Source organism: Thrips palmi, unplaced genomic scaffold (genome assembly GCF_012932325.1).
Source record: "Thrips palmi isolate BJ-2018 unplaced genomic scaffold, TpBJ-2018v1 HiC_scaffold_10, whole genome shotgun sequence".
Taxonomy (NCBI): Eukaryota; Metazoa; Arthropoda; class Insecta; order Thysanoptera; family Thripidae; genus Thrips; species Thrips palmi.
In genome coordinates this window covers 668402-695577 of record NW_023144621.1, presented here as the reverse complement: position 1 = coordinate 695577, position 27176 = coordinate 668402, and the positions used below count along the sequence as shown (strand labels likewise).

The 27176-nt window shown below is 45.6% G+C and overlaps 2 protein-coding genes across 8 annotated transcripts in view; both read right to left on the bottom strand.

The window, feature by feature from the left end:
- Nucleotides 1-41: 41 nt before the first annotated feature.
- Nucleotides 42-17170, bottom strand: LOC117646110 (glucose dehydrogenase [FAD, quinone]-like). 2 transcript variants are annotated; one of them, XM_034386833.1, is made up of 12 exons: nt 17047-17079; nt 16843-16930; nt 10486-10673; nt 8527-8769; nt 8189-8319; nt 6011-6203; nt 4566-4821; nt 4369-4467; nt 3692-3766; nt 2717-2928; nt 1590-1724; nt 42-1064 (listed from the first exon to the last, which is right to left on the bottom strand). In XM_034386833.1, exons 3-12 carry the CDS (start codon nt 10671-10673, stop codon nt 761-763), a joined length of 1836 nt encoding a protein of 611 aa, XP_034242724.1. In that variant the 5' UTR covers nt 16843-16930; nt 17047-17079; the 3' UTR covers nt 42-760. The 2 variants fall into 2 exon arrangements, with proteins under 2 accessions (XP_034242724.1, XP_034242715.1); XM_034386824.1 differs by lacking the exon at nt 16843-16930 and having other exon boundaries at nt 17047-17170.
- A 3358-nt stretch (nt 17171-20528) lies between these two features.
- LOC117646076 (synaptic vesicle glycoprotein 2B-like) overlaps nt 20529-27176 on the bottom strand; it is a 20609-nt gene continuing 13961 nt past the window's right edge. For all 6 annotated transcript variants that reach the window (XM_034386773.1, XM_034386765.1, XM_034386791.1 and 3 more), the window contains 7 exons: nt 26708-26870; nt 25268-25389; nt 24025-24263; nt 23058-23423; nt 22139-22461; nt 21277-21404; nt 20529-21093 (listed from right to left, as the gene is read on the bottom strand). In XM_034386773.1, the coding sequence (XP_034242664.1) occupies nt 20933-21093; nt 21277-21404; nt 22139-22461; nt 23058-23423; nt 24025-24263; nt 25268-25389; nt 26708-26870 (1502 nt within the window). In that variant the 3' untranslated portion in view covers nt 20529-20932. The remainder of the gene's footprint in view (nt 21094-21276; nt 21405-22138; nt 22462-23057; nt 23424-24024; nt 24264-25267; nt 25390-26707; nt 26871-27176) is intronic.

The window sequence follows — 27176 nt, the reverse complement described above, 5'->3', positions numbered from 1 at the left end:
TGGTCTGATTTCACAACCTCTCATCCCAGCACACGTGTATGTGTCCATTGTCCTTAATTATTGCCATATTTGAGTACATTTTCAAGCTATTTACAATTTAATTTTCCTAAATTAGGGACAATGTTTCCATATTGGGATTAAGTTTATATAAATTGTACACAATTTATGTACGCATTTTGAAGTAACTTCCACCCAGCTGCATTTATGTGCAAAAAGTTAAGCATTTAGGGTTCGATCGTCGAGCCACCTATTTTACAGTGGCACCGCAGTCAACACCTGAATGCCTTACAGTATGAAACTTGAGCTGTGACAACGAATTCCGCGTAGGGACGTAAAATTTCCCGCCAATGAAAATCTTTTTCAAGATTCTCATCACACAGAAAAAACATCGTTGTACGAAAAAAAGCCACGTTCATATTAACACTGTGGCAAAAAGCTACGGAAAATTCTGTATGAAGCTTGTGGTGATTCTCTGTACCCCCTTGTCAATGTTCTACGTAAGACCTTCTTACAGTCTTCTCCGTGGGACCTTACAGTGACCTCCGTAGGACAATGCAGTCTTTCAGGTCCTACGGAGAAGACTGCACGACGGTCCTACGGAGGATAGCCTACTGGAAGAGCCTACGGAGAATATTGATAAGAGGGCTACGGAGAATCTTGGTTAAAAAAATAAACAGAATTTTCCGTATCTATTTGCCGCAGTGTAGCCTGTGCCATTTCCTTCGTATCATGGGAAATTTCCTCGTGAGACATAAGGCGGTCAGCCCAGCCGTCCGTGGCGGGCCTTGACCAGGTCCGCGGCGCGCTCGGCGAGCATGATGACGGGCGCGTTGAGGTTGCCGGTGATGGACTCCGGGAACACGGAGGCGTCCACGACGCGCAGGTTGTCCAGGCCGCGCACCACCAGGCTGGGGTCCACGACGGCCGTGGCGTCCGTGCCCATCCTGCACGTGCCCGTCATGTGGTAGATGGCGTACGTCGCGGTGCGCGCCGCGCAGCGGAAGTAGGACCGGCCGAACCACGGCAGCACCAGGGCGCACTGCGGCAGCGGCAGCATCCGCCACCTTGACGGACAACGCAGCGAATAGAAATCGGCTTATTTCGAAATTACAATTTTTCACCACTCTACAAATCGAAGAGCGTACATTGTATGCTCTAACTAAAAAATTACGCAGAAATCTGTGAACAACTTGTGATAATTCTCCGTTCCCAGAACCCAACATTTTCTGTAGCCTTCGTGTCAATCTTCTCCGTGCACAGTAAATGTCTTACGGTGAAAGGCTGCACCAACATAATATGGTGGAGATTTTATCCATAATACCAACGAAATTCGTCAAAATCTCTATAATATAAGGTACAGCGAATTGTCTATGGTATGTTACGAAATCAGCTGCACCACCATAATATGGAGAATCTTCACTGTAGAGTGTGCACCTCATTGGTCTGCAACGGGCATGCGGGGAGCTGTAAGAGCTATTGCTGTTTGATGCCCTTCGGATTCGAAGTGTGCCCTTCGAACTTTCCTTCCAACAGTTGAAGTGCTGTAATACTCATTTCATTCTGATCCATCAGTTCGTTGTCGAACACACCTCATGCTCTTGAAGACGTCTGAATCTGCCAGTTTGTGGTAGAAGAAGTGGAACCCCTCCGCGAGTGCAGCGACGTCAGTGTCGTGGTCGAGCAGGTTCAGGTCCACTTTGGGATCATCGAAGGGATCGGTACTCCTGCAAACGAACAAGGGAATGAGTGCACTGACTGCCCATCTAACACACTTATTCCAGGAGCTGACATCACGTTGAAACGGGCGAGACAAAATGTTACGCTCCTTTTAGCATTGTGTCATCCGATCGAATGTGAATGAGCTACAGCTGATTCGCAGTCAATCGAATGTGACACATTGCTCCAAGGAGCGTTTCAACGTGATGTCACGTTACTGGGAGGAGAGTGATTACGTGTTGGGTTATATTAAAAACAGGGATCCTTAACTAAACATTTAACCTTTAAATTTCAAAACGTAACATAAGACAATGTTCGCTAAAGGACTTTTGCAAGTACTTCCAAAAGTATCTCCACTCAAATTCGAGACACAAGAAAAATAACATCCTTTTGAAAAGAACACTGGTAAAACTAAAGCGTAACTCTATGCTTGAGTCAAGCATAAAGTTACGCTTGAAGACGTTACGCTTGAAATGAAGCATACTCTGGCAATTCCCCCATGCATTTAGATAGGCGGAATCTTGGAGGAAGAGCCTGTTACGCTTGATTTCAAGCGTAAAGTGATTACGCTTGAAAACAGAGGGTAATACTACGCTTTAGTTTTACCAGTGAAGTTAAAGGTTTTAACTTCAACTCGAACGATAACGTTATGATGCCCTTCTGTCGCACTGAAATTACTTGTGAATAACCCTTGGGTACATGGGTTATTCATTGGTAAACCTAAAGCGTAACTCTATGCTTGAGTCAAGCATAAAGTTACGCTTGAAGACATTACGCTTGAAATGAAGCATACTCTGGAAAATCCCCCATGCATTTAGATAGGGGGAACCTGGCGGATGAGCCTGTTACGCTTGATTTCAAGCGTAACCTGATCAAGCTTGAAAACAGGGGATAATACTACGCTTTAGTTTTACCAGTGTTCTGATGAGCTGTGATAGATGCTTCGGAAAGTTTGGGGTTCATCTGACGTTTCGTTACAGCTGCTAGAATATTTGCATACCTGAGTCTGACTGTTCCAACACTCCTGGGCTTCACCAGAGCCGGCAGCAGTTGGATAATGTTGTAGTAAGCCACGTCGGGCACTGGCACAGGACATCCCGCGATGAGTTTCAGGATTCCCTTCTTGTCCAGTGTGAATCCGTTGAGCTGCAGTTGGATGTCCGGCCTGGGGTCGTCGGCAGGCTGGTACTTTGTGCGGTAGAACGCGCCCACCTACGAACGTTTTGATAATCTGGCATACACGTCTCACGTGCAAAACAAATCTACACTCTCAGCACGTTACTGACTTTTTTTCTCATTAATTACATTTTCGTATAAGCAACAATAACACTTAGTATTTTCGAAGTAAGTACTGTATGACTAATTTCCTTTGTAAAATTATGTACAAAACCAAATTGTTAGTACATTATTTTGATATTTCCTAAGTAGTTCTTTAAAAAAGGAAAAGTACGTATTATCGGTGCTCAAATTACTTACATAAGTACTGATAAAATGAACAAAGAGTCAGTAACGTGCTGAAAGTGTATGAAATAGTCTCAGACGACGATGGGATACTGCACCCACGGCCGAGGGGGTATGCACTCGCGTAATAGTCGGTTCACTCTATCTGTAATAGCACGCGTAATAATACGCGTAATAGTCGCGTAATAGCCGAAATTGTCAAAATTTTATCAATTTTGGTGTGTTTTAGGCCGTTTTTAGCTAAATTCCGATTAATTTGTGGCGTAATAGAGCGTAATAGCGTAATAGTCGGTACACAGGTTCAGAGAGCGCATACCCCCTCGCCCACGGCACTCAAATGACTAGTCGGTTTGCTCGTAAAAATATGCAAGTCATTTCATTACATAGTGGTACACACAAGTGTATTTGTAAAGCGAAATTGCGTAAAGTTTGTACGAAAACGCGCCAGAGTGTGGGACACCACGCACCGAAGTTGCGAAGGACTAGAGTGTGTCGGAAGCCTTTTTGAACTTACATTCAAGGGGCCAATGCTGGCAGCAGGTCCACCGCCCGTCCTGTTCCAAAGGTCAACGTTGTCCCAGCGCTGGTACACTGTAAAAAATTTGTTCGTAAATTTACAAACAAATCAGGGGTAATTTCGTTGCACGAATTATTTGTAAATATACAACGTTTTTATGTTTTTATCGATTTATGAATTATTCTTCACGCAGTAGTTTGTAAAATCACAAACTTTTTACAAGTTCCAATTTACGTGGACCGCTTTTGTTCAACATTGTCACGCTGATTAAATGAAGATAAACTTGTTTCAGCGGATTTTTTTTGTTCTATGAAACATCTTGTAGTTCTATGAAATATCTTGTAAAATGACGAAGGCATCACCCTATTTCGTAATTTTACAAGCGATTTGTGCAACGAAATTACCCATGGATTTGTTGTAATTTTAGGAAACATTTCATATTTCTGTGACCTCACTGTAGTATTATCGTCACTTTTGAGATGTATTTAGTTCGTACCATTTCATAAAGCGGTGTTCACAAACAAATTTCATACAATTAAGAAGATTTCTGTGATGAATAATCCATAAATCGGCCTTTACAAACAAATTTCATAAAATAACGAAATGTTATTGTTACTTTACAAGGAATTTGTAAAATAAAATTTCGTAAATTCACAATAATTTTTTACAGTGTAGATGTCGTCATTCACCCCCAGGGTTGCCCCCTCCTTCATGACGAACACGTTGCCGAATGATGATGCGTGGTCCGTGAGACGCTCTCCCACGGGCAGGTCCTGGTTGCGTCAAAGAGTTAATGTTACCAAAAGAACGGAACGTAATGTCACCTAGGGGTCTCTAAACGAGGTCTGACCGACAAACTCCTATCACTCACTTCGATCACGGGTATGTCCAGACTGCTGAGGTGGTCCTTGGGCCCCAGCCCAGACAGCATGAGCAGCTGAGGTGACCCGTACGTGCCGGCGCTCAAGATGACCTCCTTCCTGGTTTTGACCGTCCTGCTCTTGCCGTTCACGTCCTGGTAGGCCACGCCCACTGCGCGACCCTCTTCGATCAGCACTTTGGTCACCCTAGCCCGCGTCACCACCTGCAGGTTCGGGCGCTTGTCTCGGATGTTGGCCAGGTACGCCCTGTTTGGAATGGAGTGTCAAACGCTCAAAACCTTTGTATAGATCATACGCACTGTAAGGGGAAGTCGTATTTTTACAACTTTATTTTACATGAATACCATCGTAATTTTACAACATAAACTCGTAATTTTACGAACGTATTCGTTATTGGCTAAATTCAAAGAGAAATTTCACAATTTTACACAGATTTTTACGGTTAACCTTGTAAAATTACGAACTATAGCTGTAATTTTACGAAGAATGTCGTCATTTCACGAACGAAAGTTGTCATATTACAAGCATTATCGTAATTTTACAAGTTTGATTGTAAATTAACGAGTAATTCCCTGTTAATTCTATAGGACAAATTGTTCGTAAAATTACAAAAGTTTGTTAAATTACAAAGAAAAATCGTAATTTAACAAGGAAAAATCGTAAATTTACAAAGAAAGTCGTAAAATTTTCAAGGTACATTATTAGTTCTATTTTCACGTTTTTTCGTCGAGGCAAACCAAGACCAACCTGAAAATGATACGGTTAAAGATTTGAATTATGACGACTGTACTCATTAACTTACGAACAATTTGTCCTATAGAATTAACAGGGAATTACTCGTTATTTTACAACAAAATCCCTAACAGTGCGTAAGGCACAAACTAATCAGTTTGATACACGTACAAGTAATTTGATCGTTACGAAGTATTTTCTTTGTAACCTTATGTATTCGTAGAACGTTTGCTCAAAATACTTGGCTCTCAGCAAGCTACTTTTCTTTTAGTAAGGCCTGAAATACTAAATTGCTAAGTGTTGAGAGTTCTGAAAGGCACTTTCGAACTCTTAATGACGGTTCGGTGCGTGTACCATTAGAGGTCTTTATCGTAGACATCATTTGCCAAAAGTCGAAATAAACTGAGCACGTCTCGACACTGAAAATTGCATGGTCAGACACATGGCCAAATAGGGGCGCGACCAAAAGTCACGCCGAAAATTGGCGTGACAGGAAATTCACGCCGAAAAACGGCATAACATGTGCGTCACGCCGTCATCTGGCGTGAATGTACTATGTGGAATGGTGCGCAAGAATGCGCTTTATGAGAATTGCCATGCCAAAAAGCCGGCATGACAGGAAATTCACGCCAAAACTTGTCGTAAATTCTGAGTCACGCCGATTTTTGACATGGCTTTTTTGTCGCGTTTGATGCGTTCCAACCTGTTGGTGCTGGCGCGGCGGCCGTTCCTCGAGGTGGTCTGGTAGTAGAAGCTGGAGTAGCTGCTGTTGGGGGCGAGCTGCGAGGCGCCGTTGATGTCCGCCACGGGCGGCAGGCCCGCCTCGGCCAGCACGCGCTTGATGCGCCGCGCGTTGTCGTCGCGGTACGGAAGCCACTCCACGCTCAGCGGCCCACCTGCGGCACGGTGCGTCCGAGCCGTCTGGTCAGCACACAGTAAAAACTCTACGAAGCATCGCTTTGTAATACGGAGAAAATGAAGGCATTGTAAAATGTAAGTGTTTCGTATTATGAAGCAAAATCCTTCGTAATACGAAGCAATTTTCTACAATGCCTACAACGCCTTCATTTTCTTTGTAGTTGTGGAGCAAATGCTTCGTAGGCTTTTAGTCGTGCACGCTGTCATGAACACGCTTAAACCTTCCGAAAGATCCTCAGCACATGTTATGTAATTAACTTTGTTTTACAGTGAAATAGTGTGCAAATTACAAAGTATATTCTTTGCAGGTGCATGGTTGCTCAGATTACTTTGTAGCTCAGGCTACTTTATTTTGTAAAGCCTAAAATCATTTCTAAGGATTTGAGGTGGTGCAATACATCGACAGACGCCGGTGTGTGAAATTACGGATATACACTCAAATTTCGTACAGTACTGTAAGTAAGCAGTAGTTACTTCATGTAACAAAGTATTTTGACTATACGTAAGCATACAGAGAAAATAGTGCGAACTTTACGAACTATTTCTTCGTATAAGAAAAAGAATAAGTTTGTACTACGTTTGTAAGGTTTTAAGCGTGCACTAGAAGTGAATAAAAATTGAACTATGCCCTATGCGGACCCTTTTGAGATTTCGACCAAAGACCACCAATCGCTGCAAGTTTCATAGTTATCGGAGCACTAATCGACGTTAATGTTGCCGATTTCACATTGCACACACTTTCGAGTACATTGTTTCTTCACCCTAAATGTTTTTGTACAAAATTTGTACGAGACATCACAGTTTTTGGTGCACACGAACTTTTCGTACAAATTTGTACGGAATTGTGCACAAAAATGGTGACATTTGTGCGGTTTCTCGTTCAAAATTTAAGAAAAGTTCGTGTCCACAAAAAACTGAGATGTCTCGTACAAAATTGTACATAACGTTTAGTGTGTTCGACCTCGAATCAAGCTGATATGATTACACACAAAATGTTACGTGCAACTTTTCGTGCAATTGATCCATAAAGCGGAAGAAGGGGTTAAGTCGAGTTGATTCAGTGACCTCTTATCAGGCTACCAAGTAAACATGAGCGAAAATTTGGTCCAAAAATAAGTGTGGTGAGGCAAGTCCCATCCTCTTGCATCTATTTTTAGATGACATTCCCCACCTGTTCTCCCACCTGCAAGGTTTAGTCCTTGCAAAAGTGCACGGTTTCAACTCGACTTATCCCCTTCTTCCGCTTCCTGGATCAATTATCGTACGAAAAACACTGCACATACTCCTCAATTTTTGTGCAAACTCGCGTATAAATTTGTACAAAAAATGCACAAAAAAATGTAACGTTTCGTACAAAATTTGTTCAAAAAGACAAGGTAGGTTTACGCCAGACCGCGTCTTGTCGTAACAGGCTTCGCGATGTCTCGCTGCCTGCTCCTCCAATCCGCGCCTGGCGTACCTACCTTGGCCTGCGGCGCTAGCCTGCCTGCGGCAGGCAATGGCTTGTCCGTTGTCGGTTTTTTTTAACTTGTTGAATGCTGGGGGGCTCCCCAGACCCCCCTACATTCTAAATAGAGTTGTTTTATCTACAGATAACACGATCTTGACCCTTGTCAATTTTTAACTTGTCGTGGCTGGGGGGCACCGCCCCCCAGACCCCCCTTTCTCCAAGACAGGAGTGGTCTATCTGCAGAAATCTCTATTTTTCGCCGTTTATTAGGTGTTTTTCGCCTATAAAAACTGAACCAGTTGAGCTAGGATGGTGAAATTTCGCGTGTGCCGAGCCAAGGACATACCCAAGAAGAGTGCGAAATCTCACCGAGATCGACCGAGCCGTTCAGGAGGAGTAGTGCGGACACACAGACACACAGACAGACAGACAGACAGACCGACAGACAGACAAAACTTTTCAACCCCACTGGAGTAACAGGCTTCGCTATCGCTCAGCCAATTAAGCGTATACCCGTGCCGTGGTGCTGGGTGTCGCTGGCCACCTCTGCCGCCAAGTTGTCTTCGGCCTTCTTGAAGTAGCGCAGCGCCGTGTCGTACCCCCAGCCGAGGTGCGCCAGGCGGTCGTAGTCCACCCGGTTGCCCCTGGTGTCAAGGGGGAATAACTTCAGCCAAATTTGTACACCAAAATTCATCAAATGTGTAACATATACTAAAATTCATTGAAATTCATCAAAATTTATTGAAATTGATCAAAAATTTTTTCAAAATTCAGCATTTTTTTTGCCTGAAAGTCATCGAAATTCGACTGAAATCCACTGAATTTGTACTCTGAAAGTGATTTCCCCTTGCCTGGTGTACAGCATGCCGTTGATGGCCGAGGAGCCGCCCAGGACGTGGCCGCGGAAGGAGAAGGTGCCGACGGGCGCCGCGCCGTTGCGCTGCGGCGACGTCAGCATGAACTTGGTCATGTCCGAGGCCAGGCCGTACGTCAGGAAGGACGGCGTCGCGGACTCGGCCGGCTCCTCGGGGCCCGACTCCAGCAGCAGCACGCGCCAGTCGGGCACCTCGGAGAGGCGGCTCGCCAGCACGCACCTGCCGACAGGGGGAAACAGCTTCAGCAAACTTCGCCCACCAACATTCAAAAACTACTTGCCCAATATCGATGGGCCCTATGAACAAAGACCGATGTCCTTTGGGCAGGGATGATACCCAAACCGCAACGATACCAGGGCCGTTACGACAACAGTTTGCACATATGACTGAAACTCAAAAAGTGTTGCACCTGGAACCAAGGGAAGAGCTTTTCCTTGTTGATCAAGGCGCACCGGAGTTTTGTTCCCATATGAGCCAAGTCCAAATTCCGCTTCCCTGAGTTTTGTTGATTTAGGCCCCAAAAAGAACAAAACTCAGGGAAGCGGAATTTGGACTTGGCCCATATGGGAACAAAACTCCGGTACGCCTTGATCAACAAGGAAAAGCTCTTCCCTTGGTTCCAGGTGCAACACTTTTTGAGTTTCAGTCATATGTGCAAACTGTTGTCGTAACGGCCCTGGTATCGTTTCGGTTTGGGTATCATCCCTGCCTTTGGGTCGCTCGAACAAAGACCGATCTCCATTTCCTAACCTCTCAACGCGTTCAGTTTGAAGTCCCAGAACAATCTCTACGTTTTGATTCCACACTAATGAGTTTTAGATAATCATTCTCTATTGGAGCAAAACCTTCAAACTATTGTTTGAGTTGGATGTCTGTTGCGAGAACTACAAGATAAAGAAGCGGCGATTGCAGAAACGGCCGAAATGGAGATCGGTCTTTGTTCGAGCGACCCAAAAGACATCGGTCTTTGTTCATAGGACCCATCGATATTATCTTTACTATAGAGAAATGGTCTCAGAAAGAATCACTGAGGCAGGGCTTTAACCTGAAACTGAATGCGCACAGGACAATTGGAGGGTTGCAACTTTTGAATGACATCGTTCTCGGCCATCAGTCCACCAGCTTTAAAACACAAGTTTCAAGTGCACGGGTAAAACTAAAACGGAGCATTCCTTTGCTTTCAAGCGTAATTGGCTGAGCGATAGCGAAGCCTGTTACTCCAGTGCGGTTGAAAAGTTTTGTCTGTCTGTCTGTCTGTGTGTGTGTCTGTGTGTGTGTGTGTACACTACTCCTCCTGAACGGCTCGGCCGATCTGGCTGAGATTTCGCAGGGTTATTAGGTATGTTCTTGGCTCGGCACACGCGAAATTTCACCATCCTAGCTCAACTGGTTCAGTTTTTATAGCCGAAAAACACCTAAAAAACGGCGAAAAATCGAGTTTTCTGTCGGTAGACCTCTCCTGTCTGGATGAAAGGGGGGTCTGGGGGCGGAGCCCCCTAGCCACGAAAGTTGAAAAGTTACAAGGGTCAAGATCGTGAAATTTGTAGATGAAGCACCTCTATGTAGAAAAAGGGGGTTTTGGGGAGCGGGCCCCCCAGCATGCAACAGTTCAGAAGTAACTGATGATGGAGAAGCATTGTCTGCTGAAGGCAGCCTAGCGCCGCAGGCCAAGGTAGGTACGCCAGGCGCGGATTGGAGAAACGGGCAGCGAAACATCGCGAAGCCTGTTACGACAAGACGCGGTCTGGCGTAAACCTACCTTGTCGTTTATGTTTGAGTTTGAAATCAAGCGTAACAGGCTCATCCACCAAGACTTCCTCTATATTGGTGCAAGGGGGAATTTCTAGTCTGTGATGGATTTCAAGCGTATCGTACTCAAGGGTAACATGGCCCTTTAGTTTATCAGTGTGCCGAGATCGCAGAGTAGGGACGTACCCAGCGGACCCGCCGCCCACAATGATGAAGTCGACCTCGTCCTCCGGGTACTGCCGCCGCTTGGCGCGCTCCAAGTCCCTGGCGATGGAGTCCGCGATGAGTCCCAGCACGAAGGAGGCGAAGACGGACTGGGCGGAGCAGTACTGCAGCCCGCCGGGGGGCACGTGCTGCACGGGCAGCAGAGCCATCTGCCGAGGGGCGAAAAAAATCGTGGGCTGCATGCTCAGTGTGAATAGCACAACAAAAGTACAAGGAAGACGCAATGATGAAAAAATACAACGAGTGTTGTGGAAAGAACAACGAGGCATGGGCTGGACTGCACTCGCCATGCCGGTTTCATGCCTTCGAGTCCTTCGTTTTTCTATGAAATCTTCGAAAGTTACGGTCCATGAAATTTGCGCTTGTTGGTTCACGAAATCTGTGATAGTTACGGTATGTGGTAGTTACGGCTCCCGAAATCTGCGATAGTTTCGGTCTGTCAGGGCATAATGTAACGGGCAGTTGTGGCTTGTTTGGGCAGTTCTTAATCTCAATTTGGCAGTTGTTACCAAAAAAATGGGCAGTTGTCTCGAGGCCAAATTTGGCGAAGTTAGGGAAAGGGAAATGTGGCAAAACACGGGTTTTGTGGGAAATGACGGAGTGTGTAAGCAGTTTTTTCCCAAAAAAAAAGACTAGAAGTTTATAAAGAATCAGAATCCTTTTGTGGTGACGACACGCATCTCGGGGAGACACCTGATCGCGGCCGCTGGGCCCCATTGACCCCCCCCGGTCGTCCGGATTTCGGCAGTTGTAAAAATTTCTTACATTATGCCCTGCGGTCTGTGATAGTTACGGTTCACGAAAGCGATAGTTACGGTCTATGATAGTTACGGTTCACGAAACCTGCGATAGTTACGGTTCACGAAATCCACGATAGTTACGGTTCACGAAATCCGCGATAGTTACGGTTCACGAAATCCGCGAAAGTTACGGTTCACGAAATCCGCGATAGTTTAAGGTTTAAGGTTTAAGGTTGGACGCTCAACGAACGGCTCTGTCAAGCATGAGCCTCTCACTGTTACTTAGTGAGGTTGATGGGCAACACAGGGGGCCCTTAGTCCGCAGAGTGCGGCTCCGAGGAGCGACACTCCGCTGCGCGCGTACAACTGGGCTGACTGTCAACCTTTTGGTACAGTACGGTTCACGAAATCTGCGATAGTTACGGTTCGCGAAATCTGCGATAGTTACGGTCTATGAAATTCACTGTACCGAAGAGTCCATCTTGACTCGGCAAGTCAGCGTCAGCGTCGCACAGAACAGACTGACGGTGACTTGCCGACGCGCCGGCATGGCGCTGAGAACACCAGCGACCACATTAGCCCATTAAAGTTAGTGGCGCGCCTCAGGTGCGCTTTCTTCGCACACACAAGGAACGAAGCGCTACTGCCGCATCCCGCGCTGGACAAAAGGCAATGCGCGTTCACTGTGATTTCAAACGCATTCCAGTGCTTTAGCTTTACCAGCGCAGCAAGAGTGGAGTCGGTGCTCAGTGGGCCAGAAGACCGGTGGAGACGGTCAAAATACCCAACGCGTTTTGAGCTTCAGAGTAGGGTGGGTCGAAAATCCCAGAATTAAACGGCGTATGGTTTTCTTTGCAGTTGACCACATTAGAAAAGAGATCCAACAATGCCGGTGTCCTGTGACGTCACCTTCTATCTCTTTGGAGGCTCCAAACTTGGGTCTAATAGTGAAAAATGGCACTTTTGGCCCTACAGGGACCAAACCAGGCATCGCCCAGGATGCGGCTATCTCGCGATGGGTGCGGAATATGTTTCTTTATATCCCTGCAAAGTCTGGGCGATGTGGCTCAACATCTTGGTTAAGCCCGGGCTCTTGTTTTAACGCTAAAACAATGTTGCAAAACACTAAAAATTGGATTTAAGGGTCTATTGTTTGCCCGAAGGTCCCATGTACTTATATAAATGAAAAGGGCTCAAAAAATGCAATTTTTTGGTATATCAAGAACCTATAAAGCCCCAATCCGACTGACTCACTCACTGACTCACTCACTCACTCACTCATAGAAATGTTTGGGGTGAAGGAGTGGTCGTAGAGACTTGCGGTTTTTTCCATTGGATTCCAAATTTTATGGGAAAATTGGGAAAAATCCCAAAAGTTGAAAATTCCTCACCGTTTCCGAGAAAAGGGGAAAAGGGGAACAAAAAAGGGGAACAAATTTCTCACCGTTTCCGAGCAAACCTACTCAATCTTCAAAAAAGGGGACCGACCGACTAAAAATTTTTATTCGCCCCATCGGTAGGTCTGGTCGAGACATTTCCGAAACTGTGCCGCAATCGGGTCCCCGTCACCGGCAACATCCTCAAAAACGACTAAATAGGCCTAAATTCAACAAAATCCACTCAATCTTCAAACAAGCTAGGGCCCGCCCTTCCGTCGAACCGAGTTGCCAGCTCCGCTTCGCTGCGCCGGCAACTCGGTTCGACAGGGGGCCGGCCCAGCTTGGCCTGCCGGCGGCCTTTTCTCGGGCCTTCGGCCCTCGCATCAGACCCAACTTGGCCAGTCGAAGGCCCGGGCCTTCGGCCCGCTCGCATCGCACACACCGTGAGCGGGAAAAGCAAAGTTATCGATGAACCATCGTGACTTAGGCCCGCCCTTCTATTCACAATATGCAATAGTCCTTATACTTTTTACTCCAACTGTCCTTAGAATATGCCCATTTTATTTGTCTCTTCACCCTCCTTCCGAAAATACCCATATTTGCCGCCATGCTACTGCAACTCCTTGCAATAGAGGCACAGCAGGAGCGCAAAACGAGACCGTCGCTCTTTTTCCCATAACTCATGAAGGCGGGCTCCTGGACCCCCCTTCCGACCCCTCGTTGAAGAGGTCTTGCCAAGACCTATCCAAAACTTAAGTAAAAATTTTCAGTCGGTCGACCCCCTTTTTTCAAGATCCTGATGTGACTAATAGACGATGTCGGGCTCCTGGACCCCCTTTCCGACCCCTCGTTGAAAAGGTCTTGCTGAGACCAATCGAAATCTGCAATATTTTTTTTTAGTCGGTCGACCCCCTTTTTTGAAGATCCTGATCTGGCCAAGTTGTAAAAGCAGCCGATGGGGTCGGGACCAGGTCCATTCATCTTGTCTCGTCGCCCCGATTCCAAAAATACCCCTATGTGCCCTGCTAGCACCAATAATGGCGGAAATCCCCCTCCCGCTCATGTAAACCATGATGCACCTGCAGCAGCCCTTGTGCGACCCGGACGGGATTTGCACCACCGGATTATTTGTTTGGACGGTACTCCTGAAGAACCCTCCAAATCTGGTTACTCTAGCTCAACTCCTTCCTTGTACACAGACGCCAACAACAACAACAACAACAACAACAACAACAACACACAGCACAAAGGCAAATGCATAGGCCCTCCCCCTATTTTTTGAATAGAAGGGCGGGCCCAAAAAGGGGACCGACCGACTGAAAATTTTTATTCGCCTTATCGGTAGGTCTGGTCGAGACATTTCCGAAACTGTGCCGCAATCGGGTCCCCGTCACCGGCAACATCCTCAAAAACGACTAAATAGGCCTAAATTCAACAAAATCCACTCAATCTTCAAAAAAGGGGACCGACCGACTGAAAATTTTTATTCGCCCTATCGGTAGGTCTGGTCGAGACATTTCCGAAACTGTGCCGCAATCGGGTCCCCGTCACCGGCAACATCCTCAAAAACGATTAAAAAGGCCTAAATTCAACAAAATCCACTCAATCTTCAAAAAAGGGGACTGACCGACTAAAAATTTTTATTCGCCCCATCGGTAGGTCTGGTCGAGACATTTCCGAAACTGTGCCGCAATCGGGTCCCCGTCACCGGCAACATCCTCAAAAACGATTAAATAGGCCTAAAATTTTAAAAAAATCCACTCAATCTTCAAAAAAGGGGCCCGACCGCCTAAAAATTTTTATTCGCCCCATCGGTAGGTCTAGTCGAGACATTTCCGAAACTGTGCCGCAATCGGGTCCCTGTCACCGGCAACATCTTCAAAAACGATTAAATGGGCCTAAATTCAACAAAATCCACTCAATCTTCAAAAAAGGGGACCGACCGACTAAAAATTTTTATTCGCCTCATCGGTAGGTCTGGTCGAGACATTTCCGAAACTGTGCCGCAATCGGGTCCCCGTCACCGGCAGCATCCTCAAAAACGATTAAATTGGCCTAAATTCAATAAAATCTACTCTATCTTAAAAAAAGGGCACCGACCGACTAAAAATTTTTATTCGCCCCGTCGGTAGGTCAAGTCGAGACATTTCAGAAACTGTGCCACAATCGGGTCCCCGTCACCGCCAACATACTCAAAATCAATCATCAATTGTCATCAAGAACCTTTAAAGCCCCAAAATCCGACTGACTGACTCCCTTACTCATCAATCAAGAACCTATATAGCCCCAATCCGACTGACTGACTCCCTCACTCGCTCACTATGTTTGGGGTCAAGGAGTAGTCGTAAAGACTTGCGGGTTTCTTCCATTCGATTCCAAATTTTATGGGAAAATGATATTAAATCCCATAAGTTGAAAATTCTTCACCGAGCTTTCGAAGAAGCAGGACATTTACTTCCTTAGAAAATTTGCCTTTGGTCACCACGGACTTACTGAAAATACTTCGGTACGCGCTCCACACATGCGGGGGTCTGGGGGCGGAGCCCCCAGCGAGCAGCGCGAGTATTACTTTGTGATCGGACGAAAATTGTTGCGAGAGCGAAACTTTACACATTTCAGCAAAAGCTCAAAAACACTAAAAAGTGATCTTTAGGAGAATATATATTGCCTGTGCACCCAATATGATCGTACTGTTCGAAAGATCGAAAAAATGAAAAATTTCGGTATATTAAAATTTGTGATTGGACAAAAAATCGAATTGTTGCAAAATAATTCACTAGCAAAGCGAAGCAAAGCCCTTGTTAGGCAAGAGATGGCCCGACGAACGCTTACACTTTCTTCTATAATTAACAACAAATCGAGTTTTTGTCCAATCACAAAACTTTATGTACCAAAATTTTGCATTTTTTTTGGATCTTTCGAACAGTATGATCATATTGGGTGCACAGGCAATATATATTCTCCTAAAGATCACTTTTTAGTGTTTTTGAGCTTTTGCTGAAATATGTAAAGTTTCGCTCTCGCAACAATTTTCGTCCGATCACAAAGTAATATATACCAAAAAATTGCATTTTTTGAGCCCTTTCCATTTATATAGATATATGGGACCTTCGGGCAAACAATAGACCCTTAAATCCAATTTTTAGTGTTTTGCAACTTTGTTTTAGCGTTAAAACAAGAGCCCGGGCTTAACCAAGATGTTGAGCCACATCGCCCAGACTTTGCAGGGATATAAAGAAACATATTCCGCACCCATCGCGAGATAGCCGCATCCTGGGCGATGCCTGGTTTGGTCCCTGTAGGGCCAAAAGTGCCATTTTTCACTATTAGACCCAAGTTTGGAGCCTCCAAAGAGATGGAAGGTGACGTCACCAGACACCGGCATTGTTGGATCTCTTTTCTAATGTGGTCAACTGCAAAGAAAACTATACGCCGTTTAATTCTGGGATTTTCGACCCACCCTACTTCAGAGTCACTAAATGGAACTCGAACCGAACTTGTGACCCCACCAATGGATTCCTCGTTCGGAGAGCAATCCATTGATGGGGTCACACGTTCGGTTTGAGTTCCATTTAGCGACTCTGGAGCTCGAAACGCGTCTAGAAATTTGGCCGCCACTACTGGTCTTCCGGCCCACAGTGCGATATCTCACAACGATTATCTTCGTAGGCTGTGAAACCTTTGTCTTCTTTGTATTACAACGAGCAGTTCTTTGTAGGAATTGATCTGCGTGGAGGCCCGATCCACACTCTCAAAGTCTTACGAAGCAAACCAACACTTTTTCTTCATAACAAAAAAAATGATTTGGTGCAAAAATGTAATAGAGACATTTTCCCTTCGTTAAAAATGAGACATTTTGTCTGTACACAATACCTAAATTTATTTGTACAATTTTGTGCGTAGTTTCACGCACATGCTAACTTTTTCGCACAAAATTGTACGCAGAATCGTACAAATTTGTGAGAGAAGGAAATTAGCGCAAAATTATGTGAGAGCACGTAATATGTGAGAGCAAGGAATATAGTGTGTACCTTTTAAATAAATCCTGAAAAAAATTCGTAATATTAACAAATTTAGTTCGTGTTACGTTTGCACAAATTTCTTTGCACTCTATGCAGTCAAATTCAGTGTAAGAATCTTTGAGTTCTGCGAATCGTACTCCGACTCCGAGGCTCGAGTGATACTCGGGGATATCTTACCTTCCTGGCACTGTACACTCCAAATGTCCGGGGTGAAATTTGAGCCGTTACATTGACTTTGGAGCAATCACATTATGAAGCAAAATTTCTGCAATGTATTTTTGGGTGTTCGTTGTGAGACATTAAGTAAACCTTGGCAATATGCTAAATTTCTGAGAGTGTACGAGAGAAGAGATGAAGAGCCTAATTCTTGGTCACGCTTACAGTTGCAGTGGTGAGCGCGTCGTCCGCCGAGGCCGTGCAAGAGTGTGGCTTTGAAGGCACCGCGAATCCCGCAGGGAGACTCGGTCTGGACTCGTTCGTGGCGATAGGAAAACACGTGTCTTCACTCATGGCTTGGCTTTCACGCTCGAAAAAAGAGGTCACCTCGCAGGCCTGACTTGCAGTGACTTTTCAAGCATATGCGCTCGACTACGTTTATCAGCTTGCATTTTCCACTGATTTGAGCACTGTGAAAACAAGTGCGGAGAACACGAAATGGCGAGAAGTTGACTTCGCTGTCTCCACTCTTCAAAAGTGGACACTCAATATAATTGTTGTGGACTTTTTTTAATGGATATTTATGCATGCACAGATACGTTCGTAAGCTGCGTACAATAATATGCATCGCTGTGTACATTTCACGCAGGAAGATGCATAAAACGTTCACACCGATGCGTAATATTGTACTCACTCACTTACGTATCTGTGCGTGCACAATTATGCAAAAAAGGTGCATAATAATGCATTTAAAAAGTCCACAAGAATTAGGCGTGGAGTTCTCCACGTTTGCACCATGCCAAGAGATGGGGCCTCTGTGAGCTTCTCGACCCTTAAAGTGTGAACACTGTAAACTCCATGCGTCCACGTGTAGATAAGTAGATAGCGGACTTCGAAGTTCTCAGTTCTCGCGCTGTGTCAGAGAGCGCGTGCTGCAGTTCTCACTTATAATTTCAGTTGGCACACGCTTACAACCTTACAAAGTATTTCGTTCATACATTGTACAAACCAATTAAGGGGAGGTTCTGGTGAAAATCTTGCCATTTTCCAAATGGATCCTACAGTCATAATTTGTTCGGAATATAAAATTTTTCATTGGGAAGACTAAAATTTGACTTTTGAAGGCACATGCCAGGCTGTAAACCCAGTCGAAGAGTCTTTTAGAGCCTATTTTAGCTGTATCTTAAAAAATCCCCTTGCGCATACTATTTTGTCGTAAAAGGTTGACCTTGACATTTTTCACTTCTTCGACTCATTTTCAAATGATTCCGGCATGCAGAGCTCAAAACTTCCATAATATTATTAGTTATTAGCTTTTAAAGCTGAAAAGTCCTTAAAATTTGTCTATTTTGTACATTTTTGATCAATTATAGTGAAATGCTTGGTTAGAAAGCTTGCAAATAAATATGCAATTGACATTTTGAGATGTCCATGCCGGCATTTTTAAAAAATTAATCGAAGAAGTGAAAAATGTCTAAGCCAACCTTTTACGACAAAATAGTATGCGCAAGAAGATTTATAAAGTTATAGCCAAAATGGGAGAAAAAGGCTCTGCGACTGGGTTCAGGGCATAGAATGTGCCTCCCCAATGAAAATTTTTAATAAATACTTGATAAGACATCAAATTTTTAACAAATTTAACAAATTTAACAAATTTTCACAGTGGGACCTATTTTGGAGAAAATAGCATTTTCACCAGAACCTCCCCTTAAAAAATTTTAAGGGAGGTTCTGGTGAAAATGCTATTTTCTCCAAAATAGGTCCCACTGTGAAAATTTGTTAAAAATTTGATGTCTTATCAAGTATTTATTAAAATTTTTCATTGGGGAGGCACATTCTATGCCCTGAATCCAGTCGCAGAGCCTTTTTCTCCCATTTAGGCTATAACTTTAAAAATCTTCTTGCGCATACTATTTTGTCGTAAAAGGTTAGCTTCGACATTTTTCACTTCTTCGATTCATTTTTTTAAAATGCCGGCATGCCCATCTCAAAATGTCAATTGCATTTTTATTTGCAAGCTTTCTAACCAAGCATTTCACTAGAATTGATCAAAAATGTACAAAATAGACAAATTTTAGGGACTTTTCAGCTTAAAAAGCTAATAATTAATAATGTAATGGAAGTTTTGAGCTATGCATGCCGGAATCTTTTGAAAATGAGTCGAAGAAGTGAAAAATGTCAAGGTCAACCTTTTACGACAAAATAGTATGCGCAAGGAGATTTTTTAAGATACAGCCAAAATAGGCTCAACAAGACTTTTCGACTGGCTTTACAGCCTGGCATGTGCCTTCAAAAGTCAAGTTTTGGTCTCCTCAATGAAAAATTTTATATTCCGAACAAATTATGACTGTAGGATCCATTTGGAAAATGGCAAGATTTTCACCAGAACCTCCCCTTAAACGAAGAAATGGTTCGTAAATTACGAAGTATTTTCGTTGTGAGCTTATGTATGCTCAAAATACTTTGTTATAACAAGCTGCTTTTCTTTGTAATAGGCCTAAAATAGTTTGTAAGGTTTTCACAGTGCTTAGTTGTTACGAGTGTCCGCCTAGGCTGGCCGCGTAGAGAAAATATTAATTTGTTAATTGTGAAAAACCGAAAAAGAGGTCGCCGTCGACCAGTGAGTACGCATTGCATGCCGTTAAACCGAAAAGTGGTGCTTGTCCCCTCACCACACTATAAATTCGCTACTTCTCCATGAGAAACCTTACCGTTAACAGCAGTCCAGTGCAAAACCTAACTGCAGACGAGTCGATACGGTCAATTTCTGACGATGATATAATCTTCCCTCGTGCGGACGAATCCACTTCCCGTCTGGAGACGCGGTCCAAGTCTCAAACCACAACGCGCGGACTACTCCACGTGCGGTTTTACCGATTCGAAGACTTACTCTGCGAAAAGCTGTGACCGCAGTTACCACATTTGTTTTATTCAAACACGTGCTTACATTTCTTTGCCTCAAAATCGCCCACGGTGAGTCGCTTGGGCTTGAGCAATGCTGACCACCATCCAGCACGAAGCGCCTGGTTTGCCTACACTGTGGCAAAAAGCTACGGAAAATTCTGTAAACAGCTTGTGGTAATTCTCCGTAGCCCCTTTAACAATATTCTCCGTAGGCTCTTACAGTATTTTCCGTAGGACAGCACAGTATTCTCCGTAGGACTATACAGTCTTCCAGGGCCTACGGAGAAGACTGTGCGGACTTACAGAGAATACTGTACGGCCCTACGGAGAATACTGTAAGAGCCTACGGAGAATATTGATAAGAGGGCTACGGAGAATCCTGGCAAAAAAATTAACAGAATTTTCCGTACCTTTTTGCCACAGTGTAGCGCCCGTCATGTTGAGCACGCGATTTGTGCGGGCTGGCCTATCCTGTCGACGCAAGGCGTCCGAAAACTACACTCGTAATTTCTGGCAGTGAATTCGGGAAAAGTGTACGCAGAAATTTGTGCAAACATTGTTTTCAATGAGAATCTTTTCCAGCTTCCTACAAATCCAAGGGTCAATGTTACGAAGTCTCCATAATATATTTGCACGAATTTCTTTGCATAATTGTAAGGAAATGGTCTTCCACTCAAGAAAACATCCCGTTTTTTCAGTCTAATGAGTCTCTGCAACAATGCTCTATTTTCCTATGCTGTCGAATAAGCTAAAACGCACCAGTAGAAAAGAAAAGTCTTCAGGGAGATGTAAAGTGAATCAGGCAGTTAATGGGACCAAGCCAATTTATTAATAAAAAATAATTTACATTTATCTTCGTTTGAATTATAAAAACGCAATCGGTCAACAGACACAGTGGAGTCGTGCGAATCAAAGGGTAAAATAGAATCGCTACCTTGGTATTTCATTATAGTTAAGTTATATCACAGAGGCGCTTCATAACATGTGTTTAAAATGCACAGATACAGTCCACATGTGCCACATGTCAATAAATAGCTGCAGACTGGCCAGTCAACCAGATACGACACAAATGTGGCTTCTCTACACCCACCTGGCGTTGTCATACAACACATTGAGCCCGCCCGTACCCCCCTTTTCCCAACATAATTGTCAGAAAGAGAAAAACCACCCCGTCTCTCCATAAAACAAAACTTCGTAGGAAAAAATATCAAACGGGCAAAGCCGCAGGTTCTTGAACGTCGGTGAGATGAGCTGATGATTTCTGCTGATGTTCTTGTCTTGAGGCAGGCAGTACCATGCTGCCATTGACCTCCTCATCCTTTGGATTGGACCAAGGGGGCTGCACAAAGATGCACAGAACGCCACCAACTGAAACAAAGGAGAAGATAGAACGTCAAACGGTGCGACACCAAATTTCTGACGAAAAGAAAGGCTACAGGCAGGCAGCCATATCTTTCATGGAATCTTGACTAAACCCAGATCTAGTTTCGTAAATGCACATGGTTTACAGCTTTTTTTACAATTTTTGATTTGAACTTGAAGTATGCTCACCTATGACTGTTCCGGCTATGAGGAAAATTGGCACCTCACAGCTGATGTCCAGCAGCGACCCAAGGACCAGGTTGCTGACTGCGGCCCCAACTCGGCCGGCAAGGATGGCTGAGCACACTCCAAAAGCACTGTTCGGATAATAAAAAGACAATAAAATCAATCACCCATACACTCTTAGTAGTTGTTGTGGATGTTTCGGTGGACCATAACATACAGATTGAAACCTGAGGTATGATACACCACAAACCTCTACACTTAGTTTCCATTGATAAGGGACGCAAGTCAATAAAGAAGAGGACGTCTTAACGTTTTTGAACTAGGGATGACGATTTCTTAAAACCCAATTATCACTCAGGTTTTAACCTTCCTGCACTAAAAAAAAAATTCGTTGTCACTTTGGGACAGAATACACATTATATTCCCTTTGAAATGATGGAAATTTCATCACACAAATGGATGAATTTTCCTTAAAGCTCCTCCGCTCACAAGAGGGGCATTACCTTGACATCAAATACTTTGATGACAATTTCGAAAGTAAAATGAGCCTTGAAATTGTCATCAAGAGATATCCAAACGTTCACAGTGTTCCTGCGCTACTTACTGTCCCTACAGAGCACAGTGGACCAGGAGAGCGGTGGAGGCGGCCAAAACTCTAGACGCGTTTTGATCTCCAGAGTCGCCAAACAGGACTGGAACAGAACGTTTGACCCCACCAATGGATTCCTCGTTCAGAGAGCAATCCATTGGTGGGGTCACACGTTCTGTTCCAGTCCTGTCTAGCGACTCTGGAGCTCAAAACGCGTCTTGAGTTTCGGCCGCCTCCACCGCTCTCCTGGTCCACTGTGCGGCGCCACCCGCTTACCTCACTCTCGGCGGGAAGATGTCCACCATGAAGCCGTTGATGGCCGTGTTGGCGTTGCCGACGAGCGCCTGGAACAGGCTGGCCACCACCAGGTTGCCGGTCGTCGAGTCCACGAAGTAGATGGCGGCGGCCAGGGCCCCGGACGCCACGTTGAGGACCAGCGGCAGCGCGCGGCGGCCCACTGCGGGGGCGAGCAGCGCGGCCACCACGTTGGCCACCAGGCACACGCCGCTGATGATGAGCGTCTTGAGGAACACGGCCTCGTTCACGGCCTCGGCGGCGTTGCAGCCCGCGGACGTGGCGTTTGCGGCGTCCGTCAAGTTCTGCGGGGAAAGGCGTCAGGGTTCAGTGTTCCGTACTAGAATGCTCGGCTGCTCCGCACTGGTGGGCCAGCAGAGGACCAGAAGAGGCGGCCAAATATCTAGACGGGTTTTGAGCTCCAGAATCGCTTAACAGGACTCATACCGAGCGTGTGACCCCCCCAAATGCGTGGCTCTCCGAACGAGGAATTCATCGGTGGGGAAGCGCGGATGCAGAGGTGGGCAAAAGGACAATTCCCCCCGCCCCCTTGACCTCTAGATATCCGCCTGAAACGTAGGCAAAAAGCACCACTTTGCCCCTGTAAGTGCAAAAAGTGCTACATTGCCCCCCCCCCTCCCGCCCGACTCTGGATCTGCCACTGTCGGTGGGGCCACACCTTCGGATTCAGTCCTGTTTAGCGACTCTGGAGCTCAAATCGCATCCACAATTTAGCCGCCTGCACCAATCATGTGGCTAGTCTAGTGGAACAGTTTGTAACAGGATTCGACTTACAGTCATGCAAAGATTAAAGGACACTTCTAGTAATTTGACTCTGAGCGAGCGCACTTGAGGTTATAGAGTACTTCTCAGCGCGCACACCCCTTCACTATGTTCTCACCTGTTCTGCTGCTTCGATCGAAGTGCTGTTCATCTTCATCTGCTGCATCTCGACCTGCTCCGCGGCCCAGGTCTGCGAGAGCTGGCACACCGTGGTGGTCTGGTCGGGGTGCAGGGCGTAGTGGACCTCGAAGCGGTTGAACAGTTCGGGCAGCCACAGCACCAGGCCGTAGTAGCTGAACATGTTGGCGAAGACGATGGCGCAGACGAGGGCCGTGCGGGCGAGGACGGGCACGCGGAACAGGGTCATGGCCTCGGACAGCTTCCGCCGCGCCACCGCCGCCACGGACTTGACGCTCAGCTCGGGGGCCGCGTCCACCTCGGCCACGCCGGCCGAGTCGTCGCCCGCCAGGGCGAGGCTCGCGATCTGTACGGAAGGAAGCAAGATTGCACTGTGAGAAAAAAAAGTACAGAGAAAGTACGGAACATGTCTGGTCAATAATTTGCCTGGACCATCCGTACTTGCCAAGTACGGAACTTCCGTACTTTATTTCCGTACCCGTTTACATGGGTTCATATGGAGCAAGTACGGACGTTCCGTACTTGTCTCCGTACCTTCGTACTATATTTTTCTGTACCATTTCCGTACAAATTACGGAATTTTTTACAGTGTGACGTTAGAAGCCATGCAGCGAGTGAGTGACCTCAGCGCCTTGCGAACAAGGGGAAATAACTTTGAGTTTCAGGGTACAAATTTTTAAATTCCACATGAATTTTGGATTAATTTTGGTAAATTGAAGACAAATTTTTTTGAATTTCGATATGAATTTCACTGGTTTTTGAAGAATTTCTATAAATCTCGACTGAATTCTAAGAAATTTGACTAAAATTCCAGATTTACCATGAATTTTGGTGTACAGTTTTTTTTTTTTCGAGTTGTTTCCCCTTGCTCGCGAAGCAGCGTCCTCGTATAGGCATAGCTTTCTCTGGATTTTGGTGTACGCTGTTCTAAAGAAATGAAGTCGTACCGGGTACTCGTCGCCGGCGCGGCCCGTGTTGGTGACGTAGATGCCCGTGAGGACGGCCAAGGCCTCCTTGAGCCTGCCCTGCGACATGAGGAACTTGGGCGTCTCCGGGAAGCGCATGGCGAGCGCCGCGGACACCAGTGTGGGGGCGGCGATCAGGGACAGCATGACGCGCCACGAGTTGAAGGTCAGGCCCAGCGCGCGCACCTCCCAGGGCTGGGGCAGCACCAGCCACGCCAAGCCTGCCGACGGGACCACCACACTCTAAAAACCTTACTACACTGCGAATCTAAACGCTATGATTATGGCGTCAATAGGTGCAACGCAAAAGCATTGCACATGAAGTGCAATGCGTTCCCTTTCCCATGCATTAGCATAGGGCACTTCCGGGACGCATCGCACGTAAGGTGCAATATGGCTGGCATTGCACGTATGGTGCGATATCTCAGTGCATTGCGCCATGCGTGCTATACTCATAGCGTTTAAAATCTCAGTGAATTTCAAGCCTTCAAAAAAAAAAACCTATGTTCGTGCGAAATTTTGTACGTGTAGGGTAAAGTGCCGAACATGGATCGGGGTACCAATCATGGATCATTTTTGTAAGCGAGCCCGTACCGCCAAACCAATCGACCAATTTATTTTTTTCAAAGTTTTCCATTTGGTCTACACATTAGACTACAAGAATCACGCGCGGGGGAGCTGATCAATCTTACCGTTACCCTTGCGATATGCAAATGAAAAAGTGCCTCGGAAAAAGGGTCCGAAAACGGCCTGGTTTCAAAATTCAAATCGTTATTACAGACGATCCATTCATCAGAAATGTCTCAAAATTTTTTCGTGGCACCTTCAGAGTGTGCCCTTTTAAAATTTAGCCGACCGGAAGTTATCGGAACGCCCCTGTCAAAACGCGAGGGGGGGTGATCCATGTTTGGGTCAGACCCAAATATGGATCACTAAAATCAGTGAAATTTCAAAGCCCTGTAAATTTCAAAGTATTTGTTCTAAAATGTTCAGTTCTTGAGGGGAGGTTGTCTTTGTGGTCATCTTGGAGCGTATCGAAGAAAATTTGGGTCATCACTTGTTTGAGCCGAAATACAGGACATCGCTAAAAAGTGATCCATGTTTAACCTTACCCTAATTTGCACGATTTTGAGCGGACACCGTGAGGGCACAAAACTGTCGAATCACAGTATTTTATCTTCAGAGGCCCCTGTGAAAGGCCCTTCCTCTCGAGATGCTACTTTACCTGGCAAAATGATCCACGACACTGTCCAAAACCCTCCGACGATCAGAGAGTAGGACGTCCGCTTCCGCGCGGGGACGAACTCGCCCACGTAGAGGAACGCCAGAGAAGCTGGCCCACCGATCCTGTGAAAGGAACAATCAAGATCGTAAGTTAAAAGAAAAAATTGAAAAATAAAAAAAAAAGACAGGTACGAGGACCGAGATGATTAGTTACGACTATCACTGACATTCAACGCGGATGTGTCGTTTTTTTTTTCGGTCAAATGTGAATCATCGCGTTAGATTAACGATCCGTGTTATGTCACATCATATTCTAGCCCATGAGACACAATAGATCACATGTAACGAACGCCACATTCGTGGGAAAACAAACGGATTTCAAAACTCGCTCAAGGTATACGACGTAAATCGTGTCGATTGCAGCTAGGGTGTAAACCGAGCGGAGCTGACAAGAAATGAAAGTATATATAAATGAAAGTATATATTAGACACGCAGAAAGGCGAATTGGACGGCTGAGGTGTCAGGAGACGTACCAACTCTGATTCATTGGAGGCGACCGCGACATAGATCAATTACGGCATAGATCAATTGTGGTCTAGCCCGTAATGGTAATGGTACTGGTTAGGCAACCCAACGCGCGCTGATGTACGTTGGGCCCCAGGCGCTATCGGGGCATTCCACGTCAAACCATCATGGTGCAAAACGCACTTGCTCACATCCGGCTCCCAATTTTTTCTGTCATAGCCTACCACTCAAGGACCACTCATATAATTTTTTTTTGGAAAAATATTCAGAACTTTGGCCGTGGCGGTTTTTTGAAATTTCAAAAAAATTTCAAAACTTTTTTTAAAGTTTTTTAAAAATTGTGTCTTTAGGCGCTCAAATGGGTTGAAAACAGTAAATGGCGCCATAATAAAGTGAGAAACAAGGTTGGGACCCTCAGTCTTCGCCTAAAAGGACGTTTTTGACTAAAAATAACGGTTTTTTGAATTCTTAAAATACGCTATCTTACTTTTCGACCATATTGGTATCAAAGGGCACTCACATTTCCTTCAGGACCGCTGTACACACTTTAGTTCTCGAAGTGTAAACTCAGTACCACTTTACTGCTCTATGTTTGTTCTCAGCACACACCATAGTTTTCAGTGTGTCCTTGCGTAAATATGGATGTTTGTTAAGAACTGAACTGCCCCCGGTTACCGAGGTGCACGCACACTGGCGTAGAATTCGGGTCACTCTTTATCCGTACAAGCAAGCGCAACAGTTCGAGGGGTACCGCAATAGCCGAAATTCTCAGAATTTTGACGACTTGATCGTAGTTTAGAGCTATGTTTAGTCCAATTTCGGTGATTTTGAGGCCCGTCGCCTGTTACAAACTGCCTCGCTCTCCCTAGCACTTTCGTGGGTACCAGAGTGTCTTTCGCACGTCGAACAACTTACAGCGCTCCGCTGACAAAGCGGAAGGCGGCGAAAGAGGCGTAGCTCTGCGACAGGGTGGAGCACAGCGTGCAGAGCGCGTCGGCGACCAGTGCGAACACCATGACGGGCCGTCTGCCCAGCGCGTCGCCCAGGATGCCCCAGACGTACGAGCTCACCATGCCACCTTACAAAAAAAAATTGAAGAAATTCTTGAATTATGGTTAAGTTGAAACAGATTCGCCCACACTGCAAATCCAAGTGTAGGACAGGTCGACACTTTAAAGCGTAGACCAGTTTGTCCTACGCTTGCAAGTGTCGACCGGCTGTGTCCGACGCTTTGAAGTGTCGACCACACTGTGTCCGACGCCTGCATGTGTAGGACACTGTTTGTCCTACGGCAAATTACTCTGAGTTTCCTATTGTGACCCCACACTTCGGTCGTCGGACATGCTGTGGTCGACACTTGCAGGCGTCGAACACTGAGTGGTCG

Coding starts and splice junctions, on each gene's coding strand:
- LOC117646110 (XM_034386824.1), bottom strand. CDS start 10,673: ATGGCTCTGCTGCCCGTGCAGCACGTGCCCCCCGGCGGGCTGCAGTAC. Junction 3,767..4,368: donor TGGGGGTGAATGACGACATC/TACACTGTAAAA, acceptor TTTTTTACAGTG/TACCAGCGCTGGGACAACGT. Junction 2,929..3,691: donor CCAGCATTGGCCCCTTGAAT/GTAAGTTCAAAA, acceptor AAACGTTCGTAG/GTGGGCGCGTTCTACCGCAC.